The sequence below is a fragment of the Acomys minous genome (genome assembly GCF_964271855.1).
Source record: "Acomys minous genome assembly, chromosome: 9".
Taxonomy (NCBI): Eukaryota; Metazoa; Chordata; class Mammalia; order Rodentia; family Muridae; genus Acomys; species Acomys minous.
Genome location: NC_140490.1, coordinates 108,785,960 through 108,805,123, shown reverse-complemented (window position 1 = coordinate 108,805,123; position 19,164 = coordinate 108,785,960). Strand labels below are relative to the sequence as shown.

At 38.2% G+C, this 19,164-nt stretch overlaps 1 protein-coding gene across 1 annotated transcript in view; it reads left to right on the top strand.

Annotated features, from left to right (window-relative positions):
- Positions 1–19,164, top strand: part of OTOGL (otogelin like) — a 131,249-nt gene that overhangs the window by 24,562 nt on the left and 87,523 nt on the right. Inside the window, exons 11-21 of the mRNA XM_084796611.1 lie at positions 2,788–2,894; positions 3,269–3,394; positions 5,071–5,179; positions 5,962–6,008; positions 6,433–6,578; positions 7,628–7,751; positions 8,470–8,647; positions 11,865–11,989; positions 14,981–15,190; positions 17,986–18,151; positions 18,767–18,841. Coding sequence (XP_084652737.1) covers positions 2,788–2,894; positions 3,269–3,394; positions 5,071–5,179; positions 5,962–6,008; positions 6,433–6,578; positions 7,628–7,751; positions 8,470–8,647; positions 11,865–11,989; positions 14,981–15,190; positions 17,986–18,151; positions 18,767–18,841 — 1,413 coding nt within the window. The remainder of the gene's footprint in view (positions 1–2,787; positions 2,895–3,268; positions 3,395–5,070; positions 5,180–5,961; positions 6,009–6,432; positions 6,579–7,627; positions 7,752–8,469; positions 8,648–11,864; positions 11,990–14,980; positions 15,191–17,985; positions 18,152–18,766; positions 18,842–19,164) is intronic.

The window sequence follows — 19,164 nt, the reverse complement described above, 5'->3', positions numbered from 1 at the left end:
AAATTATTCTTGTGTCTATTGTTTGGAACTTTCCTAAATTGTTTTGTCATACTCATCTTTAGCACTCATTTCCTTTTGTAGGCTGAGATAAAGTATCTTTTGGTAGATTCAAGAAAGTCATTCTCTATTTATTAATTTGGCTGCTTCACTAGTCAAAGTAAGGGTGAATAAATGTAAGTGGAATGTTTATACTTCTCTCATTTAAAAGTCCAGCCAGTAATTGCTCTTGGATTAACATCGTGGCTCTGTTCCATAAGCTCCACAGTGACTTTGCAGTCTTGTTGATATACAATGACCTTGTATTATTCTTCATTTCAAGGGCCAACCTGGCTCCTCATTCTTGTCTTCATGTTAGTTGTCAGAAAGGGAGAGATTAAACAGAGGGCTAGCGTTCGTGACCTGGAAAGTTCATATATAGCTCTACAGTCCCCAGTCTAAATCTCCTGGATCAGAATGAAGAAACATGGCTGTACCTAGATACGCAGAAGGCTAATGATGTTATTTTGCTGAATATCAGTGCATCCAGGAAGTATGCAGAGTTCTAATGTTGAAAAGAAGGGGAAAGTAGAGATAAAAACAGTTCTCCCTTATAATAGCTACATCATATGAGCTTTCAGTGAAAAATTAACTTTTTTTTTTTTTTTGAAACTGATTTTTCTTTCTCCAGGGTAAATTGAACAGAACGGTGGGGTAGAGAATTACCCTAGGGTTAGTGGTTTCAATTAGCTCACCATTACGTCATGTGTTTGAGATGGAAAGACAGGGATAGGGGCAGGACGGGCAGGTCACGTGAGAAGAGGGGGTTGTGTTTGAGTTTAGTGGAGACTGCCAAAGTTGGAAACACTACAGAATGTGCTTCCATCTTCTAGTATTTTCTTCTAGGGCATACCTTCTTTCCTGTCCCTTCTTTTCTTAAGTAAGAAGAAATGAAGGATTCTTTTCTTTTCCTCTGTGATGGCACTGGTTCAGAGGGACCCTGTTCACTGAAAAGGTGAACTGGCAGAACGCAGACACACTTCTTGCTTTTATTATGACACATTGCAATGGACTTGACGCCCATCTTTTGTGCTTATTAGCTAAGCCATGTGACACACAGGCACAGAGAAACCACGTCCATGTAGGCTTTACCCTGAAAACCTGAATCCTAATGTGGCAGAGAAGCAGGTTCCTAGCAATGGCACACTTGTTTTCCTGCAGCTTGTGATGGTCACACAGAGATCAAAGACTGCATTCAAGGCTCCACTGAAGAGGTACATTTGGGCAGGAACAGAACAATCCTTGTAATTATGCCTTCCTGGTTCTGCTTGTAAAAACTTGGCAGCAAAGAAATGATTTTAGTTTTTGGCATGCCAACGCCAATTGAATTAGAAACAGGTATTATTTAATGCTTGTTTTTCTCATTAGAGTTGCCATCCAAATGGAAAATAAGCTTATTTTCTCTCAGTAAGTGAGGACAGTGATTTCCTTCCAGCCTGATTGTGATGCTTTTCAACAGGTGCCATAAGACTGTGGGACAGGCATGGTTCCTGAGTACCGTAGACACTCAGTAAATGGCAGATATTTTAATATTTGTTGTTACACCACTCGGCAAGCCCCAAATCACTTTCTCTGTTAACTTTCAAAATCACTGTCAACTGTAGGGAACATTCACACATTTTTTTTTTTCAGGTAAACCGTGCATCATATTTTAAGGTAAATCTGTCCCAGAACCTCAACAATTTTTCACATACACTCCTTTTCTGTCTGTACTTTGAGAGTTTTCTGAGCTCCTGAAATTTATGTGGATAAGTTTCTCTTTTGCCTTCTAAAGCTCCATTAATTGGACTAGATAAGCCACTGGGTTCCAATTACAGTAGCACAGAATAAGGGCAATTGGAGAAGGTGGCTTTTATAAAACAAAGAGCGAAAATGTTAGGAGTCACCGAATGGAACATTCTTCAGGTCATTATCTTTTAAGATGCTTAACTCTCCAATCTTGAGTATGGATTGGGTTGAAAACCAAGCTCGCTACCTTGTTATAAACCTGTTTATTTTGAAAGCTCCTTGTTAATCTGCTTTGGGAACTGGCAGATCCCATAAGAAATTATTGTTTAGAGAGCTTCCACAGTGGTTACAAGAAAAATAATTAGAGATAATTTACTGGTGGCAATGTTGTAAAAATGTCTAGCTTCAGTGAAAGAGATGAAAAAAAAATCTCCTTTTAAATCTTAAGTTAAATGTTATTAAGTCTTTCCGAAAATATTTTGGACTGTTATGGCAAGGACCGCTATGGAAGGAATGTAATCCTTAGGAGGGCAACTCAGAATGAGGCGATTGGAAAAAAATGTTCATCCTTGATACTTTTGTAGAAATATAAATGTATGTTTTAATTTCATTCAATTTTATCTGAATTTAATGATTATTAAACTCTAAAAAGTCTAGGATATTTTGTGTAGAAGTAAACACACATATAAAAAATTTTAAAATTTAAATATAAATGTTTTTCATTATAGCTTTTACTTGACCCATAGGAATATTGTTCAGACTACTGAAAAGTTATGATATGGTGTTGACATGTACTGTACTAAATTTAGGTGGGCATATGCATCTAGATTCTCTTGTGTATGTATTTTCTGCATTCTTTTCTCCTATGAGATGTGTCATGGAAGACATATATTCTGATGTCAACTAATATTATTCACCAGAGCCCCATTGCATAAGACTAGGGGCTCCCAACAGAATTCTGTCTAGACTCCCATGTGATGATGCTCTGTTTGTTGTTGTTGTTATTGTTGTTTTTCTTTCCAGAACTGATGATGATGAAACCTATTGTCGAGCGGCCACTGAGTATGCTAGAGCCTGTTCCCATGCTGGCTTCCCCATTCAAGATTGGAGGGATGACTTCCCAGCATGTAGTATGTTTGTTTGTTTGTTTGTTTTCCTTAAGCCATGTATTAAAAAAAATTCAGTCTTGTTCTAGAATTCAGTTTACCCAACTCTCAAAACTAAGAAATTGCAAGATTAAAAAAAATCACTGACATATTTGTTTATATGGGCCATGGGCCAATGCAGTGCATTTATTACAGCTTTGTGAAAAAAGAAATGGTGATGGAGCAGAATTTAAATCAGCTCTTCCATCCACTGGCCTTTCTCATAGCAAGTTTCTATAGGAAAAAAGCATTGGCACGCCATAGCACACAGATTTATGCTCTGAAGCCAGATCCTAAACACTGTGTTTTGAAAGAAAGAGGATGCAGTTGACTCATCATGCACTGTCTGCCCATTGCAGTTGATAAGTGTGATGACAGCTTCGTCCACCGCGATTGCATCAGTTGTTGCCCGCCAAGCTGCACGTTTGACAAGCAGTGTCTCGGGAGCAATCTTCACTGCCTTGACGGATGCTACTGCGCAGACGGTAAGCGCCTCATGGGGAAAACATGCTATACTCTAAAGCAGTGCTTGCTTATGTGAAGAGCGTATCGTGGTCTTGATGCCCTTTTTCCTAGACATCGGAGCTATTGCAGCTTCATACCCTTGTATCATTCAATCCTCCAAGTGACTGAGAGAAATGCTTGGTTTTCTTTAATAATAAAAAGGACTTTTTTTTTGGTAAAAATTTCAGGAGAATTGGAATCTAACATATTTTTTTAATCTCCAAGGTGATTAATTATTCTTTCAGTGTTTAGTAATATTTAATACCTTATCCATTTTTATTTTCTGGACTCAGGAAGTGAGGTTATGAAAGGGCCTCCAGAGTTTTCTGTTGTAAGATTTTAGTTCTGGTATATTTTTAATATTTGAAATGAAAATAACAGCGAATGATAGAAGTGATGTTTTAAGTTACTGTGTGGATGGACACTTATAAAGAAGGCAGAAGATTTATTCCCAGAACACACACACACACACACACACACACACACACACACACACACACACACACATACACACACACACACACACACACGCACGCACACACACCCTCTCTGTTTCCCTCTGTATTTCTGAGCCCACTCAAGTATGTTCTATTGTGCATCTGCTTGTAGACACCCAAGACTGATATATGTGTATTTCTCTATCCTGCTCCAGCTGATTGTTTGAGATAGGGCCTTTCTCTGAGTCATGGTATTCCCATTTTGGCTACCCTGGCTGACTACCAAGTTCTAGCATCCAAGCCTTTCAATAACCCAGTGCTGGAATCGCACGTGGGCATCAGCAGGCCCTGCTTTTAGGCAATCCAGAGATCCAAACTGAAACCCTTCTACACACACAGCAAGCGCTTTACCCACTGAGCCATATCCGCAGACCAACCTGTTCTCCGCCCTTCAAAAACAATTACAAAGTAGGAGAAGAAGAGCAGGCATGCAGCTTAGAGGTAAAGAACTTCTCTAGTATGCAAAAGACCTAGGCTCAGTCTCCAGGTCCTCAAACGACAAATGTGGTCTTTCCAGCCCCTTTTCTGACTTCCCATTACAGTGACCCAGTGACAGTCTTGAGGTGTTTGCTTATAGTCAAACACCCAGTAAGGATCTGGCTTCAGAGCATAAATCCATGTGCTATGGTGTGCCAGTGATTTTTCCTACAGAAACCTGCTATGGGAAAGGCTGGTGGGTGGGAGAGATGATTTAAATTCGACTCCATCATCATTTATTTTTCACAAATCTGTAACAAATGCTCTGCATTGGGCCATGGAGTAGCACCGTCTAGTTCTTTAATCTCTGTGTGTCGATAGTGTAAATCTCTTTTGTCTTGGGCCAGACAGAACATAAACCAAGGGTATACCTCCCCTACCCCTTTTTCCCTCTTCTTCCCTTAAATTCAAGGACGTAATTTTCAGTTGCCTTTTTTCTCCTTGGTAGACATTGAGATTTTGATGGTAAGTTATAGGAAATGAAAATTGAAACTCATTGCAATAAACCTTCATAAAGTGGACACCAAGTGAGAGCCAGGTTTCTAGAATACTCCTTGGCAGTGAGGGGATTTTTGTTTCTAGCTGCTACTATAAGCAAGTTCTTGACGTAATTTTGATTGCATTGTTATATTCAAAGACTATAGCCCTTACTATTTCCTTTGACGCACGTTTTTCCTAAACAGGCCTCATAATGGAGAACGGGACTTGCATCTCTTTGGAAAGTTGCCCATGTAGTTTTCATGGGTTAGCTTATTCAGTCGGTTCAAAAATTGAACAAGAGTGCACTGAATGGTAAGTGGTCAGTGGGCTAGAAAGTAATTTCTGAGTGTCAGTCTGTTGAACAACGTGGCCATGGCAGGTACCTTGCAGAGTCATTGCTTCTTTTCATCTGCAAATTCGGAGACGCACTTTGTGTTTAATTTAAACTACATAAGTTGGTTATATTTGTGTGCTTGCATTCTTATTATTTCACTTGGTAATTCCATAAAATCCTATGCCCATATGCTTCTGTTATTCATAATCATTAATTAACACATACTTTTATTCTTAGAACTAGATGGTGTTCCTGGGTTTCTGTACTCAATACTTTATATAGTGACTGTCTATTGCCAATTTGGGCCATGATTGAAAATGTTTACAGTTTCTTATTAAACTAGTGCAGAGTCTGGGTAACCATGGAGTTCCTCCATGGCTCTGGCTCTTTTCTCTTTGTTGTCAACATTACAGAAAAGACATGCAATTTTATAACTAGCCCTGCTCTCAGATGCTGACGGCATCAGAGGCTCTTTCCTCAGAAACACCTGTTTGTGAAGGAGGGATGATGCGTTTATCTTACACAAGATGAAGGCTCTTTCCTCTTGTCAATGTCTGATGACATTAAGTAGATACATAGTGGATATTCATTTGTGAGCCAGCCAGTTCCTAACTATTAGTTTAACTCTTTTAGAGAGGTTTTTCTAGTCAGATAGTAGAAAACCTATTAACTTGATGTATTTTGTACATTAAATCAATATATTGAGGCAAATGTCAGCACACTTTTGATGTCAGGCTAATGTCTTTATAATTTTGTTTAGTGTATGTGTTGGTGGAGTTTGGAACTGCACTGAGCATGACTGTCCAGGTAATCTTCTAAAATGTTAAAAAACAAATTTTAATATCTTAAAAATAGTTTTTAATTTAGAAGGAAAAGTAATATTGGTTATTATGAATGTATCTCATATATATAAGAATTCTAACATAATTTACATATGGAGGATAATAGGAAAATTGACTGCCTAGTGCCAGTGCATAGGCAACTTTCATAAGATTTTGTTAAATGGCAAAACATAAAGCCTAAAACTATATAAAACCCATTTAATACTTTTTAGTGAAATTTAATAACTTAATTTGTCAGAACTGTAAATCTAAATTAATGCTTTATCTTTTATTTTGAAGTATGCTAGCTAATTTATCCCAAGTTGTCTTGTTGTTTTTTTTAGGAATTAACATCACTATTTCTTTCTTCCTTTCCTACATTCTTCTCCTTCTTTCTTTATTTTTGATAGTTCAGTGTTCTGTTGTGGGGGATTCACATTTTACCACCTTTGATGGGCGCCATTATTCTTTCATTGGCTTGTGCCAGTACATCCTTGTGAAAGGAACTGGAAAAGATAAATTCACAATTACTTTACAGAAAGCTCACTGTGAACAGGTAAGCATGACCCTAGCAGTAAGCAGAGGATTTATCGTATTTCAAAGTCCAACACTGATGAATAAAGTAAATCACTATTCTTAATGTATTGATTATTAAGATGTCATTATTCTTAATAAATCACAAAAGAATGAATAGTGCTCCCCATTAGTCCTTACATGTATTGATGATGTATAGAACCTCCATTTTAGATATATTTACATATGAAAACAAAATAAGTTTTACTAGATAAAACTCAATATAGATTGAATTTACTTGTATATGTTGCTTTTTGAAAATGTAATGTACAATTTCACGAGAGGACTAAGCTTTAATTTACCACCAAACCAGCTGTGTAACAGGGTATTATATATAATTCTTGACATATTATAATTTTGAAGTTAGATCTTTTATTTAAGTAATCACATTAATAATTTATTTAAAACAAACCCCAAAAAGTTTCCAAAATCCTTAACAATCTAATTTAATTCCAACCACAGTTCCTTTCAAACAAACATTATAAAGTAGTTTCTTTGCTTTTTCCCCAGATAGTTTGTTTTTGAGATAGGTTCTTGCTAACCTTATTTTTGTAGTACTCTTCTTCCCTCAGCATCCGAAGTGCTGTGATAATAATTGTGAGCTGCCACACTGGCTTGAGCCTCATTCTTTTATTGCAATTTATTAATCCTTGAATTAACTTCAAAATTAGTCCTAAATTGCTTAGCTGTGGTCTTTATTGACAGTTTTGTCAATTGTACTAGCTAAGTGAAAAACTATGTGTTGTGGAAACCAACTACGGGTACTTCACTGAAAATGTTATGAAACATTTTTCATTACATATATGTATATGTAATATATTCAATATATCATAGCAAACCATATATTGCTAAGGGTGAGGTTACATGAAGTAGATTATGTAACAGTTGTTTCATTCTATCCAAGCCTTCTTATAGACCAGAAAGTCTTATTTGTACATAATCTTTCTCTATCTTCTTTCTCTTTCTCCTTTCTCCCTCCTTCCTTGTCTCCTTCTCTTTCTTTTTCTCACCAATATTTTGACCTTTCTGTAGAACCTGGGTTTGGTCTGCCTTCAGTCTATAACTCTAATTCTGGAAGATGATTTTAACAAACAAGTGACGCTCAGTAGGGGAGGCCAAATCCTCACCAGTCCTAACCAAGGCTTCACTCTGAACGGTAAGAAGTGATCCTGTGAGTACATTAGCATCAACAGCACACACAGCCTAAAGGTCCCATTTTTGTCTTGTCTGATGTCCTAGCATTTACTGAGTTCTTGTATCCCTCCACCAACAAAATACCAGGGGCTACCATGTTTATTGTTTTTCTCAAGTTTTTTTTTCTCAAGTATTGTTTTTCTCTAGAATTTGCACAAACAGATTCTCACAATAAAATGAGAGACTCAATGATTTGCATACGACCCTTTGGGACAAAGATGTAGCCTCAGAGGTGTAGCATCCAATACTAGGCACAAGACTTGCAGGGTAAGGTGAATTTTCTGAAGGAGATGATGTGTCACCATTCGCCCCTTCCACACATACATATACACACATGAGCACCACACACACAAGCTGACATTCTATGAAGAAGATGAGTAGAATTCAAATATCTAAGCAATATCCACTCCTTAAGATGTCTCTCAATGGAAATTCCATGCTGACAGCAGGAGTCTGTCAGAAATCCTTGCTGAAGACCGGGAAAAAGAGATAGAAGGCAGGACACAAGAGAAAAATAATCAGCCACTAGGGATAGATTTAGCGCTGGAGCATAAGCAAAGCCTGCCAGCTAGCTAGCCACTTCCGGTGTCACAGAAAGAGAAGCCTAATGCTGTCCTCTGTCATCTCAGAACACTACCTGTATGTGACGACACCCGTTTGTGTCTGTCCTTTTCCTACAGGCATTGTTGAAATTCAAACTCTGTCATCCTTATTCATTCTCCTAAGAACGACATTTGGCTTAAAGATCTTGTTTGCTATTGATGGAGAAAGAATTTACATTCAGCTCTCTAGTGCATGGAAAAGAAGGACACTAGGACTGTGCGGCACCTTTAACGGCAACATCAGGGATGACTTTCTGTAAGCATGATTTCTGTACAGCTTGTTGAGTTTAATGGCTGCTGGTGTAGAGGAGAGCGATTCATTAAAAATGTTTACGTAACTGATAGGAGGTCAGCAATCACTGGCTAAGGGCTTCACATAGATCATCATATTTAACGTGTGTAGTTATTTTTGTTATATTAATTAGAGAAGAGTCTAAGACCCCATGGGAACCAACAGATCATTCAAAGTCAGTTATCTTAGGGCTTCTTAAAGTTTTCCCCCACAAGACCACTTTTACCCATAGAACTTTGTGCAGTCCTTGGTATATATATATATATATGCATAAAAATAAAGATTTATATCCAACATATAGTGGCAAAAAACTATAATAAAATTATTTTAAACAATTCTTTCCTATACATATAATTTTACCATTTATTAAAAGTGAGAGTACAAATCTGCATAAAAGGCAGATGGATGTGCTTGTTCATTTTTATATAGAGACTTGAATTAAATATGCCATACTGTAGTATATACAGCATTCTCAACATATTTCACAGTCACTCAGTATTTTGATTTTATAATCACCAATGATGAGAATGCTCTTTCATACAACTGTGTAGTATAAGATTGCAGACATTTTTGAAAATGTTGTCCTAATCTCAAGCCAAAATTTAATGACTTTCAAGATAAGACCCAACTCAACAAGTTAAATGACAATCCCTAAAAATCAAACATCCTAACACATTATAGTCCAGAGGTATATTAATTTGATATTTACATGGGTGTAATAGTTGTAGAAAAACATTTAAAAAACATTTTCTAAAATGAAGCTATATGTTTGTATAAGTACAAAAATCTTTTTTACAGTATAAACACTGTAATTTATAGCATACAATAGTCTCAAGTCTGATCTGAGGTGTTCCAGAAGGCATTTCTGGTTTTGTGGTATGGTAGGATATGAAGGGTAAAGTGTGTGTTGTGTGTTCAGAACCCACAGAGCAGTAGAACATGTCATACAAGAGCGGCTCTCTAAATAACAGATTTTTAAGAATATCTTCACACATAATTTTTCTCTCTGTGGTTCTCCCCTTTCTAAGCTTGGTCATCAACTCTGATTTTATGGTCAAACCAATTCAAGACATTATTTTTTCATTAATTTATATCTAGCCATAATTAAATCCAGATTAGTTGTAAAAAGAAATGATCATTTCTCATTTTTTTTTTACACCAAACTGCCAGCCTATGATAATTAGGGACCTATCCTTGGTCCCCATAGTCACAGGATTCTTGTCTATCCTGTATTGTCAACTGAACTGAGCAGAACTTTTAACAGGCCACCAAGAAGCTCACTGAATGGGCAACGAGAGTTGCCGTTTTAATTAAAAAATTGTAAAGCAAAATTTATTTTACATTATCTCTCATGTAACTTATTTGCTTTTGTTTTATTTACTTGGGGTTACAATAACAATGTCTCTGTCACATTTTCAAAACAGAAACCATGCTAGAAGGCTTAGCTTAGATGTCCAGAAAAGATGTCCAAGGCCTCTTTCTCGGCCATGTTTGCCAGCATGGGTTAGCAGTCAGTGTTTAACAGATGGTAGGCTTGTCTGCCAGTCTCCAGGCACCAGTCTCCTCCGTGCATAAACACTCGGGCGCGATAAGAATGCAGGATAATATTTCAGTCAGAGATAATTCTCAAACTTTGTTTGGCCTTTCAAACTAAAGCAGTTAAAAGTTTTTTTTTTTACTTGACAAAGGTTAATGTGAATCTACAAACAGAGTTTAATGGAAAAATATTAATTGGGAATTTATTTTACATGCCCTGTTAGAGTAAGTCAAGTATGGCGAACTGAAAGGCTGTTTTTAAAAAATTGAAATACAATAAATAAACAGGCCTACATTCTGGTTCCTATCTTTAACAAATTTATTGTTTTAAGTCAGCTAAATGAAATAAGAGAGTGGGAGTCTGGGTAGCTCTTCCTGGGAACCAGGGGATATTTTGTTTTCCAAGGGGGAGGCAGGGAGGAAGGCTGGGGACAGAGGGGGAAGGAAGTCATTAGAAGTCATGCAGGTTTTTTTTTTTTTTTTTTGGTTTTTCTTTGAGTCTTAGTACCTTTATCTGAACAAAATCCGACTTTTTTGTTAGGCTTCTTATAGCTCTTTAGTGTTCTGGAGGCTCGCTGAGAAACAAGGAAAGGAATGAGGGGGTGGGGGAGGGGCAAGGGAGGGAGAGGGAGGGGGAGGGAAAAGTTCATGCACGGCCATGTGCACCTCCCCCTTTCTTGCCTTCCTTGGCCCCTGAAGAAGCGCTCTCAGCTGGGTGGTGATTAAGGCGCTCATCTTCAGGGGCACTGGGGGAGCAGAGGTCAAAGCCCACCCTTCATTTTCAGACATATTGCAACCACGAGCACCGGCCTAAGAGAACGGCCAATATATTCCTCCAGGGCGCTGGGTCTACCTTGATCTGTGTAAATAGTCTTCACAGGGTCTGGCACAGTGCCTGATAGGGAAATCACTTGAATTAGTGGTGTTTGATGGCCACCCAAGGTGAAATTTCATATCTAGGCCCTCAAAGTTGTAGTTTCACTTTTAAAAGGTGGTTTGGTTGTTGCCTTCTGTTTCGGTCGGCTTAGGAAACCGAAGAAGTGTGTAAACGTGAACAAAGGAGGACTTTCTATCAGTTTACACCTCAGTTTTTAATCTAGTATGTTTGCTTAGTAGCTCAGGCCATACAATATACAGTGATAGATGAGCCAAGCATATAGAGTATTATACACTATACTATTTGTCAATGGCTTGAATAGAGGATGTGGACCATGTACTTCCGTTTCCGCATTCACCTTAGAGCACACTAAGATTGAAGTTTTGGGTGTGTGCGTGATGCATGGTAGCTGTGTGGGAGCCAGATGTGATTGATCCTGTGCTTTCTTTGAAAACCCGATGAGCATTTCTCCGAGCTACTGTTTTGCTTTCTTTATAAAATGGGCATTAAGGGTGTTTTCTTCACAAGGCAGAAATGAAGATCCACTAACATTATATATGCCCATACTTTAGCACCTTGAAAAAAAAAGTCAAGAACAGGATACGTTTATCTTTATATTGCTTAAAAACCACTAGGAAACTTGCATTACTAAGACTTATTTGAACAGTAAGGAAAAAGAGTGCTTACTCATTTGAATATTTGGAGGGTATGCAATAATAAAAGGAATGAAAGAGACTATGATGGACATTTTTTTTTTTGGCTCTCTAGTTCTCCATCAGGCATGATAGAAGGAACCCCACAGCTCCATGCGCATGCGTGGAGGGTGTCCTCCACTTGTTTCGCACCCGTCCATGTCCCGATGGTGGACCCCTGTAATGTTAACCAGCAGAACAGTAAGTCTTCCTTTTTTCATGTAGACTTAGGGAAGATGTCCAATTTGTTACTCTAATTTTATAATGTTATGCTATGATTTTAAATTATGATTTATTCACTACGATAAGAGAACTGCTGTTCCTTATGTGCTTTTTGTTGAATCATACGCCTAAGCCCACACCTTTTATGTGGAACTGAAGCTATTTAAAAGAACAACAACAACAACAACAAAAAACCACAACCCAATACTTTACATGTAAAAATATACACATCATGAGTACTTATGATTGTCCTCTTTTCAAACACGGACTGCGCCTTGGAGTTTTCAGATGCAGGGAACACAGGGAGGCTGCTGTTGTCACGCCAGGATGCTCAGCTTCAGTTCCTTAGCTTGATAACCCAAGAGCATCTCCTATTTAGTGCTACTTGCAGCATGTAAACCACGTTAAAGGCTACTTTGTTTCTCAACTAAAAAAAAGAATCTTTCAGGACAAAAATCTAATGTGCATACTTAGACATTTTGTAATTTTAATTTGTTTCCTTATTTTGCCTATTTTACCACTTTCATGTAGTTAATTTTTATATGTTGCTGAAAACCCATGTACAATATTCACATTTTGTACTGGTTATGTTTAAGGGCTGTGCTTATTGTTCAATGGCTTTCATGCTTAGCTTAGTTCGATGTGCTAAGAAGAACACATAATATTGCACCCAATGCTTTAAAAAAAAATAAGGAGTTCTTTTTATCCAAATAAGGATTGTAAATTTCTCCCTCTCTCTCTCTTTGTAATCTCATGAGTAGGGTAGAGTATTAGCCTGGATGATTGACGACTTTTTTTTTCTTCTGTATTAATTTATTCTTGTTACATCTCAATGGTTATCCCATCCCTTGTATCCTCCCATTCTTCCCTCCCTCCCATTTTCCCCTTATTCCCCTCCCCTATGACTGTTCCTGAGGGGGATTACCTCCCCCTGTATATGTTCACAGGGTATCAAGTCTCTTCTTGGTAACCTGCCGTCCTTCCCCTGAGTGCCACCAGGTCTCCCCCTCCAGGGGACATGGTCAAAGATGAGGCACCAGAGTATGTGAGAAAGTAATATCCCACTCTCCATGTACCACAGTTTCTTTATCCATTCTTCTATTGAGGGACACTTAGGCTGTTTCCATGTTCTGGCTATTATGAATAAGGCTGCTATGAACATGGTTGAACAAATTTTCTTGTTGTGTGCTGGAGCATCTTCTGGGTATATTCCAAGGAGTGGAATAGCTGGGTCTTGAGGAAGCCCTATTCCCATTTTTCTGAGATAGCACCAGATAGATTTCCAAAGTGGTTGTACTAGTTTGCATTCCCACCAGCAATGAAGGAGTGATTGACGACTTTTAAATCCCATTTCCCTTTCCCCTTCATTCCATCCTGATACTTTAAAAATGAATTCACTTCTTCAACTAATCTTAGTTGGTTTTCTAATGTCTTGTTTCTAACATTGGTGATTTGCTCCTTGATGTTACAATGACTTTATTATTTTTTAAGTGACCATGTAAAGGTTTCAGTGGGGTTCACTTGATAAGCTGTCCCTTCTGACTGGGTCTTTATTAACCTTCACTAGGTGTCATTTTACCACATTATCCACCACTTTCCTCCAACACTTGATGCTTCCTGTGGTATATGCCTTAGAAATTTTCTTTTGTACTTTTGCTGTAAACTATGCTTAAAAAATTCAAAATAGGTAGATTCAGAAAGATGCTGAAAAGGTAGAAAATAGACAAAAGTCAGTAACTGTGACAAGGGCTCTGGATATTTCTTCACAAGAGCCTTCTAGGATTACCCTTTATACAATGGCACTTCTAATTCATTTTCATTTATAAATTCTTAGGGTACAAACAATGGCCTTGCCAGTGCATTATTTTGCTCTTTCAGTATTCTTGGAGTTAGGAATATGTTAATCAATAGTGTACAATTATTTGTTTTGCATATGCATGCATATTTAATGCAAAATAGTACTTAGATAACTACCAGGGTTTTTATTATTAAGAATGCCTTGGATCTGGGAAGGTGAACATGGTCAAAATGCATTGTATAAGATGCTTGTGGAATTAGTGAAAATGTTTTATTACAAATGAATATGCGTGGCATCCTCAACAGAATAATTTCAGTGTTCCTGGAAAGTGAAAAGTGTCTGATGTCCAACCATCTCTTCAATGACAATGGCAGTACAAAGACTGACTAGTTTTTATCTCTGAGGGAACCAATTCAAGTAAGGTCCACTTACACCAAGAAACCACATCCCTCACCTTTTCTCCTTTTTCTGAAAGAGACTATCGCCCTGATCTTGTCACACTTGTTTTGCCAGTGCTGTGCAGGACTGTATTTGCTCTGCAATTGCCTTGAGGTTGTGATTGTAGGACCCTGCTTTAAATAATATAATGATGGTTATGTCTCAAAGACTTCAAAACATCTTCCAAGTCCTAATTCCTATTCATCGTTCACCTATTCTTTCACATATAGATTTATTAACCAGACAAAGGTGAGCTCTTGTGTTTGCCAGACACTCCACACTGCACGGCGCTGGATGACTCTGTGGCATCTGCCCTACTTTCTTTCACCCCTGAGACTTCATTGGAATGCAGTGAACTCCATTTCTGGGATAATTGTGCTTTCTACAAACTTGTCCTTTCATTCATTATCTGGAACCACTTTTTTCATCCATGGATGAAATTACTGGGGACAGTAAGCTCCATTTCCTCACAGCAGGTTTCCTGAGGTGGTCCACAGGTGTGGGCTGAGTGTGGCAAACACTTCTCTTGTTCCTGTTATTCAGGTACACTAGATTTTTGGTGCAAAGGTGATTGAATGTGCATTTGATGTTGTTACCTGTGTGAGTTGCTGGACTATCTGGCACTCACAATAACATTCTAGGAAAGGGAGAGATGCTTGTATAGGTTTGGTACCCTATTCTGGGGTACTGTCTGGCCTGGCACATGAAAAACTCATGGATTCTTCGCCTGTTAGTTGGTTATGCAGCACACTGTGATGTCATCCACCAGGAGCTCTTTGCTCCTTGTCATGTCTACGTCAGTCCAGGGCTGTACTATCAGCTGTGCCGCCACGATGCTTGCAAGTGTGGAAGCCCCTGCCTGTGCAACGCTCTAGCCCACTACGCCTACCTGTGTGGTCAGCGCGGTGTGCCCATTGACTTCAGAGCTCAGATCTCATTCTGTGGTGAGTACAACAGCACAGACAGATGGGCAGGTAACTCCTTAGGAAGGTTTGTATTCATAATTACTATTCTTAATTCTTTATAAAGATGTCAATACTGTATATAAAGTATTTGAAATGTCCTTATAGTGTATACGTACTGAAAACAAATGAATACAGAGTTTATTTTTACTGGAGATAATGTTGGAAGAAAGAACTTATAACCTGAGGACTGAGTGCTGTAATGCTTGCTTAACATCTGAGAGACCCTTCCCTTAAACACATGGTGCTAGAGGAGGTATGGAGGGAGGGAGGGGGTGGGAGGGATGGAGAAAAGGAGGGAAGGAAAGAGAAAAGAGAGAGAGACATAGAGAGAAAGAACACTAGTAACTTCCCATTATTCGTTACCAAGTTTAAGCATGATGATGTATCTGAAAAGAAGCACTAAAAATAATTTGAAAAATTTGAAAAAATCCTTATCCTGGAAATGCCATATTTTAATATTGAAGAATATGGGAAAGGATGATTCTATAAGTGACACAGCCGATCTATAGTTAAATAGGTACAATATGTAGTAGGCAGCTGTTATTTCATGTTCTTGGAGTCTAATGTGCCTGGCTATCATGTCTGCTGTTTCATTTAAGGGAGAGCGATTCCATATGCGTCCTTTAATTGTTTTCCCAGTTATAACCTTGGGCCTCCTGGTTCTTTTTTTTTTTTTTTTGTAAGTTGTTTCCATGCAGCCTTTGGCTGCTCTTGTGCTATAAGAGCAGGGCTCAGGGCCTGCAAAGCTGGAAACACTAGCCCTTTGGTCTCTTACACAGAATGTCTTCTGATCGCTGTTCCGAGGCTTCTCATCTTTGGGAAGTCAGCTGAAAGGTCATCCAATTTCTTGATGTTTTGTTGTGAGCCTAACCTTTAGTGGCCGAGCCATCTCTCTCACCCAGGTTTTCCAATTTCTTGTTTTATAAAGTAGTTTCCATCCCCACAAGAGTGAAATCCAAGATCCAAGACAACTAGGGTCAACATTGCCCTCCTCTGTTTCCAAATTCTGTTTCATTTCTTTCTGTACTTACGGTTTCTGGAAATACTCTCTACTTTTGTATTCACAAAGTTACATTATACGCCTAACATAATTTTAATTATCTTTGAATCAGAATGGTCAAGGCGTTTTTTTTTTTTTAGTGTATTTTAGATTTTTGTTTACCTTAAGTAAAGGGAAAACTTTAAAAAATAGTATTTTTATTAATTCTTTGAAAATTCCATACCACGTTTTTTAATTTAGTGGTTTATTCTGAGAAGTTCACACGTGACTACTCTATGTCATTTCTACTTTTTTTTCTTCTCCAACTCCTCCCGTGGCTCCCTGCTCCCTGTCAACGTTATGACCTCTTCTGTAATTATTATTATTGCACATATGTGTATAAGTGCGACCTACTGAGTCCATTTAATGTTGCTCATATGTATATGTGTCTAGAGCTAAGCACTTGGAATGAGATAACCTATCATGGAGTTTGTCTCTGGAGGAGACTGATTCTCAGCAGCCATTAATGGCCTACAGTTCTTAATCTAGAGGTAGGAGTTCACGAGAGCTCCCCCATCCACAGTGGCATGTCAGCTGTCGTCATTGTGCAGGTGTATTTTAGATTCTTTTAACTAGGTCCAGTTTATTTAAATAGAATTTAGAAAATGTTTTGAAAAAATAAAGTATAAATGTGATTAAAAAAAAAACCCAAACACTGTATGAATCAATAAGATCAAATTGTGTCACATTTGTAAAGGAATAAATGCTTACTTAGGTTTCAAGAATATGACAAAAGTGATGATGGCCATAGTGGTTAGTTTTTGTCAACCTGGTATAACTGAGTCCTCTGGGAAAAGAGAGCCCCAGCTGAGGAGCTGCCTCCTTCAGACTGGCCTAGGGACATAACTGCAGGACATTTTCTTGATTGCTAATTGATGAGAGAGAACTCAGCCCACCATGGGCTGTGCGACCCTTAGATAGGTGTTCTTGGATTGCTTAAGAAAGGATAGCTGACTATGCACCCCAGTGAGCACCTTTCCTCCCTGGCTCTCGACTCGGGTCCTGCTTGAGTTCCTGTCCTTATGTTTGTTTTTGATGGACCATGGTCACGATGTGTAAGCCAAATAAGTCCCTTTCCCCTCCAACTGGTTGTGGTCAATATTTTATCAAAGCAATGATGAGCAAACTAGGTTAAAGATATAGGACTGTGAAGATTTAAACTTAACACAGGAATTTACTCAGACTGTTAAAAATATCTTCTGGAGGAGCAAATAAATATGGTACAGGAATTAAAGATGACACAGAATGTCTAAGCTAACAGCATCTGAGGAATAGGAACCAACGTGTTATACTCTTATTGAGGCTAGGAATATTTTCTTTCTTTCTTTCTTTCTTTCTTTCTTTCTTTCTTTCTTTCCTTCCTTCCCTCCCTCCCTCCCTTCTTCCTTCCTTCTTTCCTTCCTTCCTTCCTTCCTTCCTTCCTTCCTTCCTTCCTTCCTTCCTTCCTATCATCTATCTATTTATTTATCATCTATCACAAATATCTATCTCTATTGTTTGTATCTATCTATCTATCTATCCATCCATCATCTATCTGTCTATGTATCATCTACCTATCTATCATTTACCTGCCTATCCATCCATTCATTTATCTGATTCTTTTATCAAATCAGTGATGTGCTCACATAAGATAGTGTCCGTCTAATGATTTGTACCTACTTTGGATGTATGAGTGAAAATAACATGTTTCTATGCCTGTGAGACTCTTTCTTAGGCGACATTTGTTTGTCCACAGCTGTGGTATGTCAGAAGGGCATGCTCTACCACCACTGTTCCTCACTGTGCCTTCGCTCCTGCACATCTCTCTCCTCCCTGGAGCAGTGCAAAGATGACTGTGCTGAAGGCTGCAACTGTCCTGAAGGCAAATTCTATGAAGAGACACTTAACTTCTGTGTTCCTATGTAAGTCACAGAGATTGCTTGTCAACAATCAGCTTGTATCTGCTTTTCTTCTGAGAGGCCGAATGAATTTAGGCTCTTGTTTCTTTAAAACGCTAAATGTCTTTTTTGTTTGTGGTTGTTTGTTTTATTGTCTGCTTTTTCCTAATGTGGCGAGCTACTCCCAGAAAGTTTCAGAAACCCAGAGGGACTCCAGTAGTTAATCCTGAAGCTTATTACTACTTAATTTCTCCACACCCCAATCACAGACAAGGTTTACATTTCCCTGTCACATGAGGGGTAGAAGTATAACGTCTCTTCTCATGCACAAAGTCCTTAGCCCCCACAGGAAGTGATGGCTTTGTTTTGTACACAGGTATAAAAGATACAGCAGATGTGTTTTTCTTATGTGTATTCAGTGACTGTTGTTGGGATTAAACAAACAGTTTACAACATTTTGACATTCAAAATCTGTAGCTACTATGTCTAGTTAGTTTCTGTGTCTATTTAGGACTGTGGGAAGTGCTGTAGAATGGTGAATGAATATAGAGGCCATTTGCAGAGCAGAGTCTGCTGTCATTTCAGTTGCGTTGGAAAGAATATGCATCTTATTTTATTTACTTCACTTTTTTCTTATAGATATCACTGCAGGTGTCACTATAGAGGGAGCATTTATCAGCCTGGGGAGCTTATCCCAACACCCTCAGGCTTATGGTAGGTGTCAATGAATATGTTAAACACATATATATCACTTTAGACTATGGAATATGAAATGCCTGAGACATATACTGATGATTTCAGAAGAGATTCCTAAATTTAATTGTCATGAGGTGAAACAGAAGCCCTTTAAGAAGCTTTGGTTCTTTAATAGATGTTAGGAAATGGGGTAGTAGTTCAAATTCAAGACCTGTAGTCTGAGGTCTTATAGATTTATGGTTTATCTACTGGTTCAAAAAAAATTCTTAAATAGTTCCGAACAATAACGCACATGCGGGTCACTCATCTTCTCATGATGTACATCAAGCCTTGTTCAATAA